At 35.4% G+C, this 16,511-nt stretch overlaps 1 protein-coding gene across 1 annotated transcript in view; it reads right to left on the bottom strand.

The window, feature by feature from the left end:
* Positions 1-16,511, bottom strand: part of XPR1 (xenotropic and polytropic retrovirus receptor 1) — a 221,256-nt gene that overhangs the window by 17,247 nt on the left and 187,498 nt on the right. Inside the window, exon 12 of the mRNA XM_081823199.1 lies at positions 2,938-3,104. Coding sequence (XP_081679325.1) covers positions 2,938-3,104 — 167 coding nt within the window. The remainder of the gene's footprint in view (positions 1-2,937; positions 3,105-16,511) is intronic.

A 16,511-nucleotide genomic window follows, 5' to 3' on the forward strand; every position in this document is an offset into this window, starting at 1 on the left:
GGATCATGACCTGAGCCGAAGGCAGACGCTTAACAACTGAGCCACCCAGGCGCCCCCAATATTTGTCTTTTTAAGATGAAAAGGGATGGGGGCGCCTGGGTGGCTCAGTTGGTTAAGCGACTGCCTTCGGCTCAGATCAAGATCCTGGAGTCCCAGGATCGAGTCCCGCATCGGGCTCCCTGCTCGGCAGGGAGTCTGCTTCTCCCTCTGACCCTCCTCCCTCTCACGCTCTCTGTCTCTCATTGTCTCTCTCTCAAATAAATAAATAAAATCTTTAAAAAAAAAAAGATGAAAAGGGATGTGGCGATCTAGCAGAACATTTTTCTTATAAATTTGCAAATTATAATGTAGGAAACCATATACTGTATTTCCTAGGGTTATGAAAATATGCAATAATGAAACTGAATGAAAAACTCTATTCACTAATTTCATTACACAGAAGCCAATAAGTTAGAACTATTTAAAAGGAAGCATGGATTAACATTTATATAAAAATATCAACAATTCATCTGAGCAATCAGCTTGAGAAGTAGATGTATTATAGTGCTCAGTAAGGCAAGAACAATATGAGGAGGCAATAGCTTACCTTTTGGTAAGCACAAAAGGACCATCATTTACCTGAGCTCATGTCTGCTCTCTGACTTGTACTTAACATTACTGATTTTCTTTCTTTCTTTCTTTTAAAAAAACATTTTTTAAAGTAATTTCTACATCTAATGTGAGGCTTGAACCTACAACCCTGAGATCAAGAGTGCTCTAACAACTGAGGTGCTCCCTGATTTTCTTTTCAAATGAGATTTATAAAGATATGTCTAGTGCCTTGGTCATATATTCCAAATTTGCACATTGGGATTATTGCTATAGCTTACGTAAAAAAAAGATCACTGTAAATTAATATCCTCCTTTCTGTCTTCATTTACTTATCTGAAGTTACCCTACATATCATTCTTTGTATCCACTCTCCTACCATCTATCTTTAGTGCTCACACTTTAATAAAACAGCTTTCCCTATTCACCAACTGAATATTACATATTCACACACTTTTCAAAGTTCAGTTTTGAGGTACTGGTGACATTCTGACATAGTACGAAGTATGAGTGACCCAATCTGTATACATCCTTCCTCATCACAGAACGTTAGAACTGGGAAAGGATCAAGAGATAATCTAGTAGAAGAGAATATACTATAGTACAGTTGCTTAAAGTTATGTAGCTAGTTAGTGAGACACCAGAGATCAGAATTCACTTACTAGGATTCCTAGTTCATTGTTTAATTTCATTATCTGAGTAATGATACTCTTGGTCTTTTTTTTAGGCTCTCTTATCCTTTTATTCATATATAAATAATTCCTAAGGAAATATCCATGTGTTTTCAGACTAAATTGGTACTTTACTTTAACAAATATTGGTTGAAATAAATGAAAAGAGAAGCCTTCTTGATGCACCAAAGGAGAGTCAGGCACTTCCTTTCCTTTGTGCTTTCACAGCACTACTTACTCAGCCAAGTATTTATTGAGGCATTCCACAAATATTAAGTCTACTATATGCTAGGAACTATGCTGGGCAGTGAGGGATATGGATACCTAAGCAGATAATTATAATACAATGTGATAACTGCTTTAAGAGAAGTTTGTAGAAGGTAAAATGGGATTAGGACAAATGGTTAAATATGCTTAGAAAAATAAAGGCTTTTTAGAGAAAGTGACCCTTGAACTGACTTTTTAAAAGGAGGAACCGGAGACGATGTGGAGAAAAAGGAACCCTCATGCACTGTTGTTGGGAATGTAGCTGGTATAGTCAACTGTGGAAAACAGTATGAAGAAAAAGAAATAGAACAACATATGATCCAGTAATTCCACCTGGGTATTTACCCAAAGAAAACAAAAACAGTAATTTGAAAATATATCTGCCCTCCTTTGTTTTACTGTAGAATTATTTACAACAGCCAAGATATGGAAGCCATCCAAGCGTCCACTGATAGATGAATGGATAAAGAAGATGCATGTATATACATATACACACACACACACACACACACACACATACATACAATGGACTATAACTCAGCTATAAAAAAGGATGAGATGTTGTCATGTGCAACAGCATGGATGGACCTACAAGGCACAATGCTAAGTGAAATAAGTCAGAAGAGAAAGATAAATACCATATGATTTCACTTATATGTGGAATCTAAAAAACAAATTAATAAACAAAAAGTAGAAAGAGACCCATAAATACACAGAATAAACTGATGGTTGCCAGAGGGGTGGGGGGTAAAGGAATGGGCAAAATGGGTGAAGGGGAGTGGAAGGATATAGGCTTCCAGTTATGAAATAAGTGACTAGGATGAAAAGTACAGCACATGGAATATATAGTCAATGGTATTGAAACAGTGCTGTATGGTGACAGATGGTAGCTACACTTGTGAGCGTAGCCTAACATAGAGTGTTGAATCACTACCTTGTACACCTGAAACTGATGTAACATTTGTGTGTCAACTATACTTCAATTGAAAATAAATAAAAAATTAAAATAAGAAAAGGAGAAACAGGAATTTGCAAGGCAGACAAAGGGGGGAGAAGAGGGCATGTGAGACAGTAAACTGCATGTTCAAAATTAAGTCATAAATTATAGTAAGTGATTTATTCCTCTATTCTAGACTTTATCACATTGTATTGCAATTTGTTTACTTACCTGTTAAATATAGTTTATGGCCTCTTTGAGAACGAGAACTTTTTTATTTTCTACAGTGCCCAGCAGATAGTAAAAAACTGACATTTTTGCTGACAGAATGAATTACTATTTTTTGGTAATTAGTTGTTTTTTCTCAATATATTAGGTTGGGATTAGGTATGCATCATAATAGGATTTAGCTGATGATACACCAGAGCTCTTGTTGTTGTTTTTAAAACAAATACAAGCATTCTTTGTACATACTTTTTGGGGGTATACAATCTCTTCCCGGAGAAAGGTGTTTTCTCCAGCATTCTTATCAAAGAGACCCCAGTCCATCTTCAGATCCCAGATGAGGGTATAACAGGAACTGATGATACAAAACACGATCCAAAGATAAAAGAATACCATGGTGTCTGAGTGACCTCGTTCTGAAGAAAGAAAAGGGAAAGGTAAAAGAGACAATTGGAGATTTAAGTAAAATTCCTCATTAAATAAAACTAATTTTAAAAAGATTCTTTATACAGCACCATAAAGGAAGTAAGATTTTAAACAAATCTCCCTAGTATGAACGCTGTCTAACAGAAGTTAAATAGTAACTCTGATTCTCCTGAAGCACAAAGTAATCATCAAACATTTACCAAATACATAAAATTTGTACAAATGTGCATTTGAGTTTTGGAGGCTCTATGCTGAATACATAAAAATCCAAATAATTGCAATGGAGGTTTTGAATAGTACAAAAGATGTCATTTTAGTTTTTACCATCAGGTGGCAGATTAGGGTCAAAGATGAAAAAAAAAATTGAGAAACACCACTAATAAGAAATGTGCTACATTTGCTTCAAGAAATTCTTGGATTGTTTTAACCTTAGAACATTTCCTTCATATACTTAGATTTTGTCTATACTTATTGTGAATACAATCAGATACTTTTAATTCCAGATAAAAAGCCAGAAAGCAACAGATTGATTATCCTTAAGGACATATACGAAAGCAAGTTTCTCTCAAATCACAAAGCAAAGCATGATATTTTTGCCTTTTTTAGACGTTGTTTATAGATACAAATGCTGGGAACACTACAAAGTACACTCAAGCAGAATAATAAAAATAATTTGCATATGTTGTTATATAATTTAGTATTTTTCACTCTTAAGTGCTTCATATATTCTCTAATGAAATTCTTCTTTGGTAAGTTTCAGTCATCATGATATTATTTGTGTTCCCAGGATATAGGTATTAATATGGTCCTGAATTATCAGGAAAAAACAGGAATCAGGAATTATCAGGAAATCAGGAATTATCAGGGAAAAAGTTATGAAACATCTAATTCAAAAAAGTTTAAATTTTGGTTAGTTTCCCAAAGGCACAGAAAATAAAGGATGTATCATGCCTTATCCACAATCCTTCCTATTAAAATAAAGTCCTTCCTATTAAAACAAGTGTTCATTAATCATTTTTAGGCATTGAAAGTATTAAGTACAGTATAATTCAAAGGCACCCTTTAGAAATTTATAATATAGTAAGTGGAAATAGTCATTTGTTATTAATGATAAATCTGAGTTCAAAATGAAGTATAAACAAAGCACTATGAGAACATCAAGGGGAATGGGAATGTTTCCAACAGTAGGAAATAAGAGGAAGTAGCATTTGAGTTATTTGTAGAAGGATAAATAAACAGTGTTGCAAAAGTCAGGCAAATGATGCAAGGATATTCAAAGCTGAAGGAAGATAATGAAAAGCCAGGAGGGTGGGAAAGTACAAGGTGTGTTTGAGGAGCTGCAAATAATCTAAATCTAGTGTGGGTGAAATATGGAGGATGTAAGAGAATGAGTATGATTTAAAATGAGCCTGGAGAAGGCATTTTGGGTCTGACTATGGAATGACCTCTTGGTACTTAGGATCTTATCTATTTTAGAAAAATAATTAAGCTGGCAGGCTGCTTGCATCAGAATTACTTAGCCAATTTAAAAAATATGGGTATGTTATAGTTCCAGTATTAATCAGTTCGTACCAGCTCAAAAGAACTGTTACATTTTCAAAACTAAACTGTTAAACACAATTATTAAAAATTGAATTATATAAACTTACAATTAGTTATATTAAAAACAAAGGTAATAAAAAAGCAGAATTCATTATTTCCTAATTATTTTACTACATTTTGCTATTAACCTTTTTTTTTAGGTTATATATGTTTATTGTATCTGTATGATGGAAACATTATATAATGCTGTGCTACTATACATCTTTTCCCAACATGCAATATTATCTTAGTAGCTTAAACTGGCTATGGTGGAAGTATTTATACCACAGAAATCAACAAACACTGCAAATCAGTACCTCCTGTCCCTACTCCTACCTAAGAGCTGGTTTGTTAAACATATAACAGCACATCACTGTTCAGCTTCTTCTGGAAAGTCAGCAGTTGGAAATAAAAACCAGTATTTTTTCAATGGTCCACAAGTGATACTAGTGAACAGTCAAGCTTAGATATAAACACATTTTCAGGGATGCCTGGGTGGCTCAGTCGGGTAAGCGTCTGCCTTCGGCTCAGGTCATGATCCCAGGGTCCTGGGGTAGAGTCCCATATTGGGCTCCTTGCTCAACAGGGAGCCTGCTTCTCCCTCTGCCCCTCCCCCTGCTCGTGGTCTCTCTCTCTCGCTCTCTCCCAAATAAATAAATAAAATCTTTTTTTTTAAAGATTTTATTTATTTATTTATTAGAGAGCGAGAGAGAGAGAAACAGCATGAGATGGGAGAAGGTCAGAGGGAGAAGCAGACTCCCCGCTGAGCTGGGAGCCCGATGTGGGACTCAATCCCAGGACTCCGGGATCATGACCTGAGCCGAAGGCAGTCGCTTAACCAACTGAGCCACCCAGGCGCCCAATAAATAAAATCTTTAAAAAAAAAAAAAATAAACACATTTTCAGGTTTAAACTATTTTCATAAAAACTCTTCTTCACCAAAAGTAAATTGGGTTGACTATTTATACTATAACACTGTAGACATAAATTATCAGTTTAAAAGTCCTAAAAAAATACTTATTATCTAGTTTAGTTGTGTTCCGTTTACTTCATTCTATAGATAGACACAGTCTGAGAAGTATTATTCAATAATTAGCATCATGATTGCATTTAAAAATCTTGTAACTTACCTACTAAGGTTTGCAAAGAAAATTGCAAAGCAAATATAGCACCTTAATAAAATTCACACTGTTCTCATATTTTCAAAACAAGATCAACACAAAGAGACAAAGACAGCAACTTAATTGTAAATTATATTTGCAACGCTTTTTTAAAAAATTGAATGCTTACTATGAGCCAGGCCCTTCATATATATTATCTCATTTAGTTTTTACAACAACAAACCATCATTTTGTTTGCTAAGTAAAAGTAATGAAATGAGAAGAAAGTAATAGATACATTGAGCAAGAAGTTAAAAAAATGAGTATTTCTCAAGTAGGTACAAGTAACATCAAGTGTTATTACTGAAAGCCGAATTTCTTTTCTAATTACTAAAGAAATCATCAAGTTCAAATTATTATATAAAAGGAGATTGTGGGGGGAAAGTTCAAAAGAAAGGAATTAATAAGGAAACAAAAACCAATATGCTACTTTTCTTTAATGTGTTCTAGATTTTAATACAAGTCCTATTCTTAGACGATAATTCTTAAAATGGTACAGTGGGTCAAGTACCTCCCTCCTTTCTAAGCTCATATTATTTCCATAATATTTCTATGAAACACATACAAGCCCTTACTGACTTTTCAAAAAGCAAGTATTTCAACAGAATATTTTGGAATAAGTAATGCTTTATCTTACTTTTTCAAACAATAATTAGTGTGCACCTAGTATACATGTGTTACATTTTGGTCTCTTTTTAATTATTACCCTTATTTGATCTTTCCCATCTCCCAAATGTGGAGTGCTTCTCCCTGAAATCATCTGCCTTTATTGGTATTCAGGGGACGTACTGGAAAGATATTATCACTTTAGGCAAGCAATTACATCTAATTCTCTCTTGGCTACTTCTGGTAGCCCACTTTAGCGATGTTCAGAATCATAGAAAATCAAGTCATTGCTATTCTAACCTAAGCTTCTATTACACACCTGTCATATTAGATGCATAATTCATACTGGAAATATTTATGGTAATGTTATCTACTGAATGTAAAACAAATAAAAATAAGCTTCTTAGAGTTTTGTACCCATGGTTATCATAGGAGGGATAAAGCAAAATAATATATCAGGAAAAGTGCTAAGAGAGAAACCAGAAAAATTATATATGAAAATCATCCTTGAACCATGTTTCAGGAAGATATTTTAAAAATGAAAAGAGTGGCATTGTGTAAAGAGAAAGTGTATGGTTTTCTTTTCAACCAAAACCTTTCTATTCTGGTAACAGTTTACTAGTTTCTAATCTGAAATTAAAAAACAAATAGACTGCACACCGTTTTCAAAGCCCAAACCTATGCAGGTAATAAGCTAAGTTATGAATTAGTGTGGCATCTAGCAAATCTTAGTTCTATTCCCATAACCTAAAAAACATCAAAACACTGAATTACAAGATTAATATGGTTCTCTAAAAATGGATTAGATACTTCCCTGACCATTAGTGTGTTTTAGTTAAAATGTAAGGTCACATGTAGCCTCCTCAGGTGATTATCATATTTATCCTAAGAGCAGGCAAGAAAGACATTATTATTCCCATTTTATAGTTAAGAAAACTTAAGTTCAGAGAGACCGTCAATAAGTGGAAAGATAACTGGATTTGAAGTAAGAAGATCTGGGTCTGAATCCAGACTCTGCCTCTTTCCAACTTTGTGATTATAGAAAATTCATAATCTTAAAATGATTGAGACAAAAATGGAAATCATTAGGCCTAAGGATAAATGAAGAAACTAGAAATGGGAATCTTTATCCAAGGAACTTTTTTGTACTAGACAACTTTGTTGCTCTACATCCATCTCAATTCTAAAATGAAAAGACAGGGGCGCCTGGGTGGCTCAGTCGTTAAGTGTCTGCCTTCGGCTCAGGTCATAATCCCAGGGTCCTGGGATCGAGCCCTGCATCGGGCTCCCTGCTCTGTGGGGAGCCTGCTTCTCCCTCTCCCACTGCCCCCACTTTGTTCCCTCTCTCGCTGTCTCTCTCTCTGTCAAATAATAAAAAAAATCTTAAAAAAAAAAAAATAAAAAAAATAAAATGAAATGAAAAGACAGTTCCATAAAACTATGAAGTAACATTAAAAACATTTCTAAGGTATGTGAAAAACAGAATTTAAATACTATACATATTACTTCATACTGTATATAAAATTTATGTTTATAGAAAAAGACAGAGGTATCTATTCCTATGAAGGAAGATTATTAAAGGAGCTCACTTTTAACTTTAGGTATTTCTGTATTATTTGAAATTTATTTTTATAGTGATATATACACATCCATATTTTACTTGTATGATTAAAAATAAAAGGAAAAAGTGGGCTAAGGAAAATAATTGCTATTAGGGTAGTGATATTTTCCCAGGACCCAAAGGCACATGCTTAACCAACTGAGCCACCCAGGCAGCCCTGCTATATGGTTTCTATAATAAAAAAATACTACACAGGAATTCATTTATTCATGCAACAGATGTTTACTGTCTACTATAAGCTGCGTTAATTACCATATAGTTATAATACTTAAGATTAATTAAAAAGAAAAATTTTATTTCTATATTCAACAAACATGGTGAATGCCTATTGGGTAACCAGGCACATTTTAGAGAATGGGGATGGATATACTGAAGAACTACTAAGGGCTAAGGATAAAAGAAGAGATAGGAAGTAAACAAAAAGACAGTGTATAAGTACAACTGTAGAACTGTGCATAACAGAGGAATCAATAAACCAGGCTTTCAGGAGGTTTAATAGCCAGGAAAGGCTTCCTGAAGGAGGCACTACTTAAGCTGAGTCTTGAGCCATGTCATACAGTGTAGAAACTACCCATCCATCCAATGAATTAGCACCTACCATATGTCAGATGTTCTAGGTACTAAGCACATAGTAATAAATCTTATTCACTAATGAGCAACTTTCTGCCCCTGTGAAGTTTACTACTTAGTGGGGGTAGACAATGATCAGATATACAAATAAACAAGATAATTCCGCACAGTGAAAAGTGACATGAAGAAAAAAGAACATGGTAATAGGGCTGAGACTGACAGAATTCCTTTAGATAGTGTTCAGACAGAGAAGGTCTGTAAGTTGATACCTGAGTGATGAGAAGGAGCCAATCAGATGAAAAACTGGAGGAAGAGTTCCATATGTAATATTAATTACAGTTTCTAGTAACCATATTTTTAAAGGTAAAGTGAGGGGTGCCTGGATGGCTCAGTTGGTTAAGTGTCTGCCTTTGGTTTCTGTCATGATCCCAGGGTCCTGGGATCAAATCCCAAATTGGGCTCCCTGCTCAGCAGGGAGTCTGCTTCTCCCTCTCCCTCTGCCCCTCCCCTCTGCTCGTGTTCTCTCTCTCTCTCTCAAATAAATAAATAAAATCTTAAAAAAAAAAAAAGGTAAAAGGACACAGGTAAAATTAATTTTTTTTTAAAGAGAGAGAGAGAGAGCACACACACACACGAGGGCCGGTGGGAGGGGCAGAGGGAGAGGGAGAGAGAGAATCCTAAGCAGGCTCCACGCCCAGCATGGAGCCCAATGTGGAGCTCAATCTCATGACCCCAAGATCATGATCTGAGCTGAAATCAAGTTGGATGCTTAACCAACTGAGCCACCAGAAGCCCCTAAAATTAATTTAATATTTTATTTAATCTAATATATCTAAAATGTTATTTTAATAATATAAAATTATTGGGAGCTTTTATTTTTTTTTCATGTCTTCAAAATCCATTTTGTATTTTACAGTACATCTCAGTTTTGCCTAGGAACATGTCAAGTGCTCAACAGTTGTATGTATCTAGTAGCTCCTAGTAACTACCTTATTAAACAGTACAGTGCTAGGAAGGGGGATGAGATGGAGGGGTAAAGACTGTAAGTGGTGTACTAATCAGGAGGCTGTTGTAGTAGCCTAGTGAGAAATGATGAGGACTAAAATTGAGTGGAAGTACAAGGTACAGGGAGGTCAGGCAAAAAAAGAAAAACAGGAACTAATACTGGCAGGAATTGGTGAATTGTGAGGTGAGATAAAGGGTAGAGTCAAGGACAGCTCATAGTTTAACCTGGGTGACTGGGCAGCACAGGGCCATGAACCAGTAAGAAAGAAAACAACATGGGCCTGAAGAAGGCTAAGGGGAAAAAAAAAAAAAAGAGTTTAAATTTGAATATGCTGACTTTAAGGTACCTAGGAGACACTGAGATGGAAAATGCTCAGGAAACAGACATAGAAATAAGAAGCTTAAGATACGGATTTGGGAGTCACATATATGTAAGACAGGGGTTGAGCCCATTTTGGAACCACCAAAATAATACAAGTGCCTTCTATGAAAAGGGTAAGGAGATAATCAGAAATAGAAGTCTTCCATTTACACTGCATTTGACTAAATTTTGTTGAATTTATCCTGTGTTTCTTTACACCAAAGATCCAAAGAAATGAGAGCTCTCTCAAATGTTACAGTTTCTCCTTATCTCTTTCAAAATATAAATTCTAATGTTTGTATACATTTCAAGGTTTTAAAATATATACAAGGTTTACATTATTATACAAAGTTATTGTGGCTATAGGAATAGAGACAGCGAGGACAGGCAGACTACTGTTTTGAGATGTAAGAGTGAGAAAAGAAGGGGCGCCTGGGTGGCTTAGTCATTGAGTCTGCGTTTGGCTCAGGTCATGATCCCGGGGTCCTGGGATCGAGCCCCACACTGGGCTCCTTGCTCAGCGGGAACCCTGTTTCTCCCTCTCTTTCACTTGTGTTCCCTCTCTTGCTGTGTCTCCCTCTGTCAAATAAATAAATAAAATTAAAAAAAAAAAAGGAGAAAAGAAAAGAGACTATTCCAGGAAAGTCTTTTTAGAGTAAGAGACTCTTGAGTGTATGTACACAGGCTGAAGGAAAGGAGTTAGTAATAATGAAGAGACTAAAGACCTAGAAAAGAAAAAGAATGACTGCTAAAGCAAGATCCTGAAAGAGACAGAAAGAAATGAGTTCAGAGCCCTTAGGAGGGAAAACAGTTACCTAAGACTGGGAAAAATATGTAGTGAGAATGGATTTGGATTAAATAAGTATGTAGGGAGAAGGTGGGTGAAGGGAAATGACTCCTGATAGGCTCAATTTGCTCAAGTTAGTAGGAAACATGGTGGTCTATAAAGGTAAAAAAGGTAAAACTGAATTGAAGGCTTGAGAAAAGCAGGAAGAATTATCATAAACCTTTTTTTCAAAGTTAACATTTCTGAGATAAATAATAATAAAAGCAAAGGACAAAACACTTGTAAGTATAGAAAAGGCAATCTCCCCTTCCTATGGTATTCTTTTCACAAAACTTTTTGTTTGTGCTTGTATTTTTATTATTATGTACACATCTCTTTTCTCTTTCCTGGAAGACTGTACCCTAGCTGGCATTTAAAAAGGAATTTAACTTTACACTAGAGTGAATCGTGTGTATGTGCACACACCTATTTGTCTTTTCCATTAAACTATAATTAATGTCTTTTAGGAAAGGTATCATGTCAGCATTTTTCCAGGGCCTACGCACTACACTCCATGTGATAAGAACAATCAATATCTGCCAAATTAAACTGAGGGCAATGGCTGTGTTTTACTCATTTTTTTATTTTCTGCACAACACCTTACCTTCCAACAGATTTGGGGAAGGTAACGTGATTTCTGGGCATACTTCATATACAATGAGTCCCTGAAAACAACTTGTAAAAAGATGAATATGGGGCACCTAGGTGGCTCAGTCCATTAGGCATCTGACTCAATTTCAGCTCAGGTCATGATCTCGGGGTTGTGGGATTAAGCCCGGCGACAGGCTCCACACTGTGTGTGGAGCCTGCTTAGGATTCTCTCTCTTTTTCCCTCTGCCCCTGCCCTGCTAAAAAAGAAAAGAAACGCTGAACATGAAAAAGTCAAATAACAGGCATACATGTTTATAAGGAATTTGTTTCCTAAGAGCTAAAAAATAAAGAAAATAAAACTCCTTATGTCTTCCTTGTCCTTTAAACACAATCTTTTTTTTTTTTTTTTTAGATTTATTTATTTATCTGAGATGAGAGAGTGTGAGTGAGCAAGGAGTGGGGTAAAGGGAAAGGAAAAGGAAGAGAATCTCAAGCAGACTCCCCGCTGAGCAGGGAGCCCCGTGCGGGGCTTAATTTCACGACCCTGAGATCACGACCTGCGCCAAAACCAAGAGTTGGACACTCAACTAACTGAACCACCCAGACACCCCTAGACACAATCTTTATTTTTTTTTTTTTGCTATGAGTTTTTTTTTATTATGTTCAATTAGCCAGCATATAATACACCATTAGTTTTTTGTTGTTGTTGTTTGTTTTTGTTTTAAAGATTTTATTTATTTATTTGACAGAGACAGTGAGAGAGGGAACACAAGCAGGGGGAATGTGAGAGGAAGAAGCAGGCCTCCCATCGAGCAGAGAGCCCAATGCGGGGCTTGATCCCAGGACCCTGGGATCATGACCTGAGGCGAAGGCAGACGCTTAACGAATGAGCCACCCAGCCGCCCCCATCATTAGTTTTTGATGTAGTGTTCAACGATTCATTAGTTGCCTATAACACCCAGTGCTCATCACCACACGTACCCTCCTTAATACCCATCACCTGGTTACCCCATTCCCCCACCACCCTCTCTTCTGTAACCCTCAGTTTGGTTCCCGGAGTCCAGAGTCTCTCGTAGTTTGTCTCCCTCTCTGATTTCCCTCTCATCCCCTGTGGTCCTCTGTGCTATTCCTTATGTTCCACATATGAGTGAAACCATATGATAACTGTCTTTCTCTGCTTGACTTATTTCCCTTAGCATAATCCTCTCCAGCTCCACCATGCTGATGCAAATGGTGGGTATTCATCCTTTCTGATGGCTGAGTAATATTCCATTGAATATATGAACCACATCTTCTTTATCCATTCATCTGTTGAAGGACATCTTGGCTCCTTCCACAGTTTGGCTATGGTGGACATTGCTGCTATGAACACTGGGGTGCATGTGCCCCTTCTTTCCACTACGTCTGTATCTTTGGGGTAAATACCTAATAGTGCAATTGCTGAATTGGAGAGTAGCTCTATTTTTAACATCTTGAGGAACCTCCATACTGTTTTCCAGAGTGGCCGCACCAGCTCGCATTCCCACCAACAGTGTAAGAGGGTTCCCCTTTCTCCACATCCTCGCCAACACTTGCTGTTTCCTGCCTTGTTAATTTTTGCCATTCTAACTGGTGTAATGTGGTATCTCATTGTGCTTTTGATTTGTATTTCCCTGATGGCTAGTGATGTTGAACATTTTTTCATGTAGACATAATCTTTAATGATAATATTCCTAATATCTTACAAATATTCTTTGTTTTTACTGTTTACAACAGAACACAGGTAATGTCTTCAAATTGAATGAGTGATGGCACTGATGCTTAAAAATTGCTGCTTTCTGTATGCCTAATGATTTCCATCTTTGTTTTAATTATATTAAAATTTCTTCATGATAATGATATGTACTACCATAATTCCCACTTATTTTGATAAGAATAGACAGAATATAATAAAATACTTAAATAACCACACAAATGCACTGGTATCTGTGACTAAGAAAATGATGCTGCCAAGGCTGCTAGTTGGCAGCTAGTGCTACCATGTAAAAGCAGGAATTGTTCTGAATCCAAAGGATAATTAAGGGTGGGGTGTGTGTGTATGTGTGTGTGTGTCTCCGAAGTTTCATAACATAATACCCAAAATGTCCAGATTTCAATTGAAAATCACTAGTCATATCAGGAAACAGGAAGATCTCAAACTGAATGAAAAAGATGCCAAAACTGAGATGACAGAGATAGTGGAATTATTTGACAAAGATTTTAAATCAGCCATGATAAAAATGCTTTAATAAGCAATTATAAAATGCTTCAAACAAAAAATAGAAAACCTCAGCAAAGAAATAAAAGGCCTAAATGATCTAACATTTGTGTCATCAGAGCCCAGAAGGAGAGAAGAGGGGTGAGGTGGAAAAAGTACCTGAAGAAACAATAGTGGAAAACTCCCCAAATTTGGTAACAGACATAAACCTACAGATTTAAGAAGTTGAGCAAAGCTCAATTAGAATAAACGTAAAGAAACCACGCCAAACACATGATAATTAAACTTCTGAAAACTAAAGACAAAGATAACCATCTTCAAAGTAGCCAAGAAAAACCTGACAGGTTAACTATCAGGGTTAAAACAGTATGAGTAATAGCAGATTTCTCATCAGAAATCTTTTAGAGGCTAAAAGGAAAAAACACAAAATTTATTGAGACCTAAAAAATGAACTATATACCTAGAATCTTATACTCAATGAAAATATCCCTCAAGAAATGAAGGGGAAATCAAGACATTCTCAGATAAATGGAAACCAAGGATTTGTTAGAAGATCTACTCTAAAAGAGTTGCTGAATTCTGTAAACAGAAAGAAAATAATACAGGAAAAAAACCTTGGAACTTCAAGAAGGAAGAAAGAACCCAATCAATAAGCAAAAATATAGATGAATAAAATAGGCTTTGCTTTTCCTCTTGAGTTTTCCAAATTATGCTTGACAGCTAAAGCAAAAATTATAATACTGACAGATATGGTTCTAACTGTATGTAGAAGAAATATTTAAGACCCATACATTATAAATGGGGGAGGGTAAAGAGATATAAAGGGAGGTAAAGATTCCATAAGTCCCTCAAACTGGTTAAATGACAACACTAGGACACTGCAATAACTTATGTACATACAATGTAATACTTAGAACAACCATTAAAAAAACTATACAAAGAGATACACTAAAAAAATCCTACAGATAAATCAAAATATAACTTTAAAACTGTTCAAGTAAAAACAGAGAAATAAAAAGCAGAGACAGCAGAAAACCAAAAAAGAAAATGCCGTATTTTAAGTTCTAAAATTAAACTGGATGTCAATGGTGTAAATATATCAATTAAAAGAGACTGGCTGAGTGGATTAAAAACTATGACCCAATTATATTCTGTCTACAAGAAACTCACCTCAAATATAATGATATAGATAAGTTGAAAGTAAAAAGGTGGAAAAAAATATATATATATATAATATAAACAATCAAAGGAAAGCAAGGTGGCTATATTATCATCAAATAGATTTCAGAGCAAAGAAGATTCCTGGAGACAGAGAGGGGTATTATATAATGGTAACAGTCAATCCACCAAGAAGATGTAACAATTCTAATTGTATCTACATCAAACAACAAGAGTAGCAGAAATGGATAGAACTGAAAGAAAAAATAGATAAATCCAAAATTATAGTTAGAGATGTTAACTCTCCTTCTCAACAACTGATACAACAAAAAGAGAAGAGAAAGAGATAGAAAATAAGTAAGGATAGAGAATTCAACATCACTGACCAACAGGATCTAATAAACACTCTACCCAACAATACACATTCTTTTCAAGTGTCCACTGAACATATACATAGATAGGCTATAAAAATCAGTAACAGAAAAACCTCTAAACACAGGGAAACTAAATGACACACTACTGGACAATTCATGGATCAGAGGAAGTCTCGAGGAAAATTTAAAAATACACTGAACTAAACAGAAATGAAAATACAACATATCGAAATTTGTGAGACACAGCTAAAGCAGTGCTGAGAGGGAAATGCGTACCCTTATCTGTATATTAGACATACAAATGCATACATTAGAAAAGACAAAAAATCTCAAATCAATAATCTAAACTCCTACCTCAAGAACCTAGAAAAAGAAAAAATCCAAAGCAAACAGAAGGAGTAATAAAGAACAGAAATCAATGAAATTGAAAAGGAAAATAAAGAAAAATCAATGAAACAAGGAGCTGGTTCTTTGAAAAGATTAACAGCATTGACAAAACTCTAGTACAACTGAGAAGAAAAGGAAGACACAAATTACCAATATTAGGAATGAAACAGGGGCTATCACCACCAACTCTGAAGACATCAGAAGGATAATAAGGGAATATGATAACTCTACACTCATAAATTTTGACAACTTAGATGAAATGGAATAAATTCCTAAAAAAGAAACACAGACTATTATAACTCACCCAATATAAAATGATAATTTGAATACTCTATAACTATTAAGAAAATTGAATTTGTAATTTAACAACTGCCCCAAAATAAGTTTCTAGGCCCAGATGGAAAATCCTACCAACTTTTCAAAGAAAAATCTTCCACAAATCAGAAGAGAGAAAACTTCCCAATTCATTTTAGGAAATTAGCTTTATACCTATACCAAAACAAAAAACAGCCCCCCCCCCAAAAAAAGTACAGGCAAATATCCCTCATAAATACAGACATAAAAATCCTTAACAATATAATAGCAAATAGAATTCTGCAATACAGAAGAGGAATGAACACCAGGGGGGTTTATTCCACAGACACAAGGCTGATTCAGTATTCAAAAGTCAATAATGTAATTCACCATATTAATGGGCTACAGCTTAGAAGAAAAATCACAGGGTCATATCAAAAGATCTAGAGAAATAGAAATAGAGGGGAAACTTCTTCAACTTAATAGAGCTTCAACAAAAACACTATAGCATTAGCTGAGGAACTTTTGTTTATTATGGTGAAAAACTGAATGCTTTCCTCCTAAGACGGGAAACAAGGCAAGAATATCTGGTCTCACCATTCTTACTCAACATAATACTACAGAAGC

Source organism: Leptonychotes weddellii, chromosome 6, assembly GCF_054177405.1.
Source record: "Leptonychotes weddellii isolate Sample4059 chromosome 6, ASM5417740v2, whole genome shotgun sequence".
Lineage (NCBI taxonomy): Eukaryota > Metazoa > Chordata > Mammalia > Carnivora > Phocidae > Leptonychotes > Leptonychotes weddellii.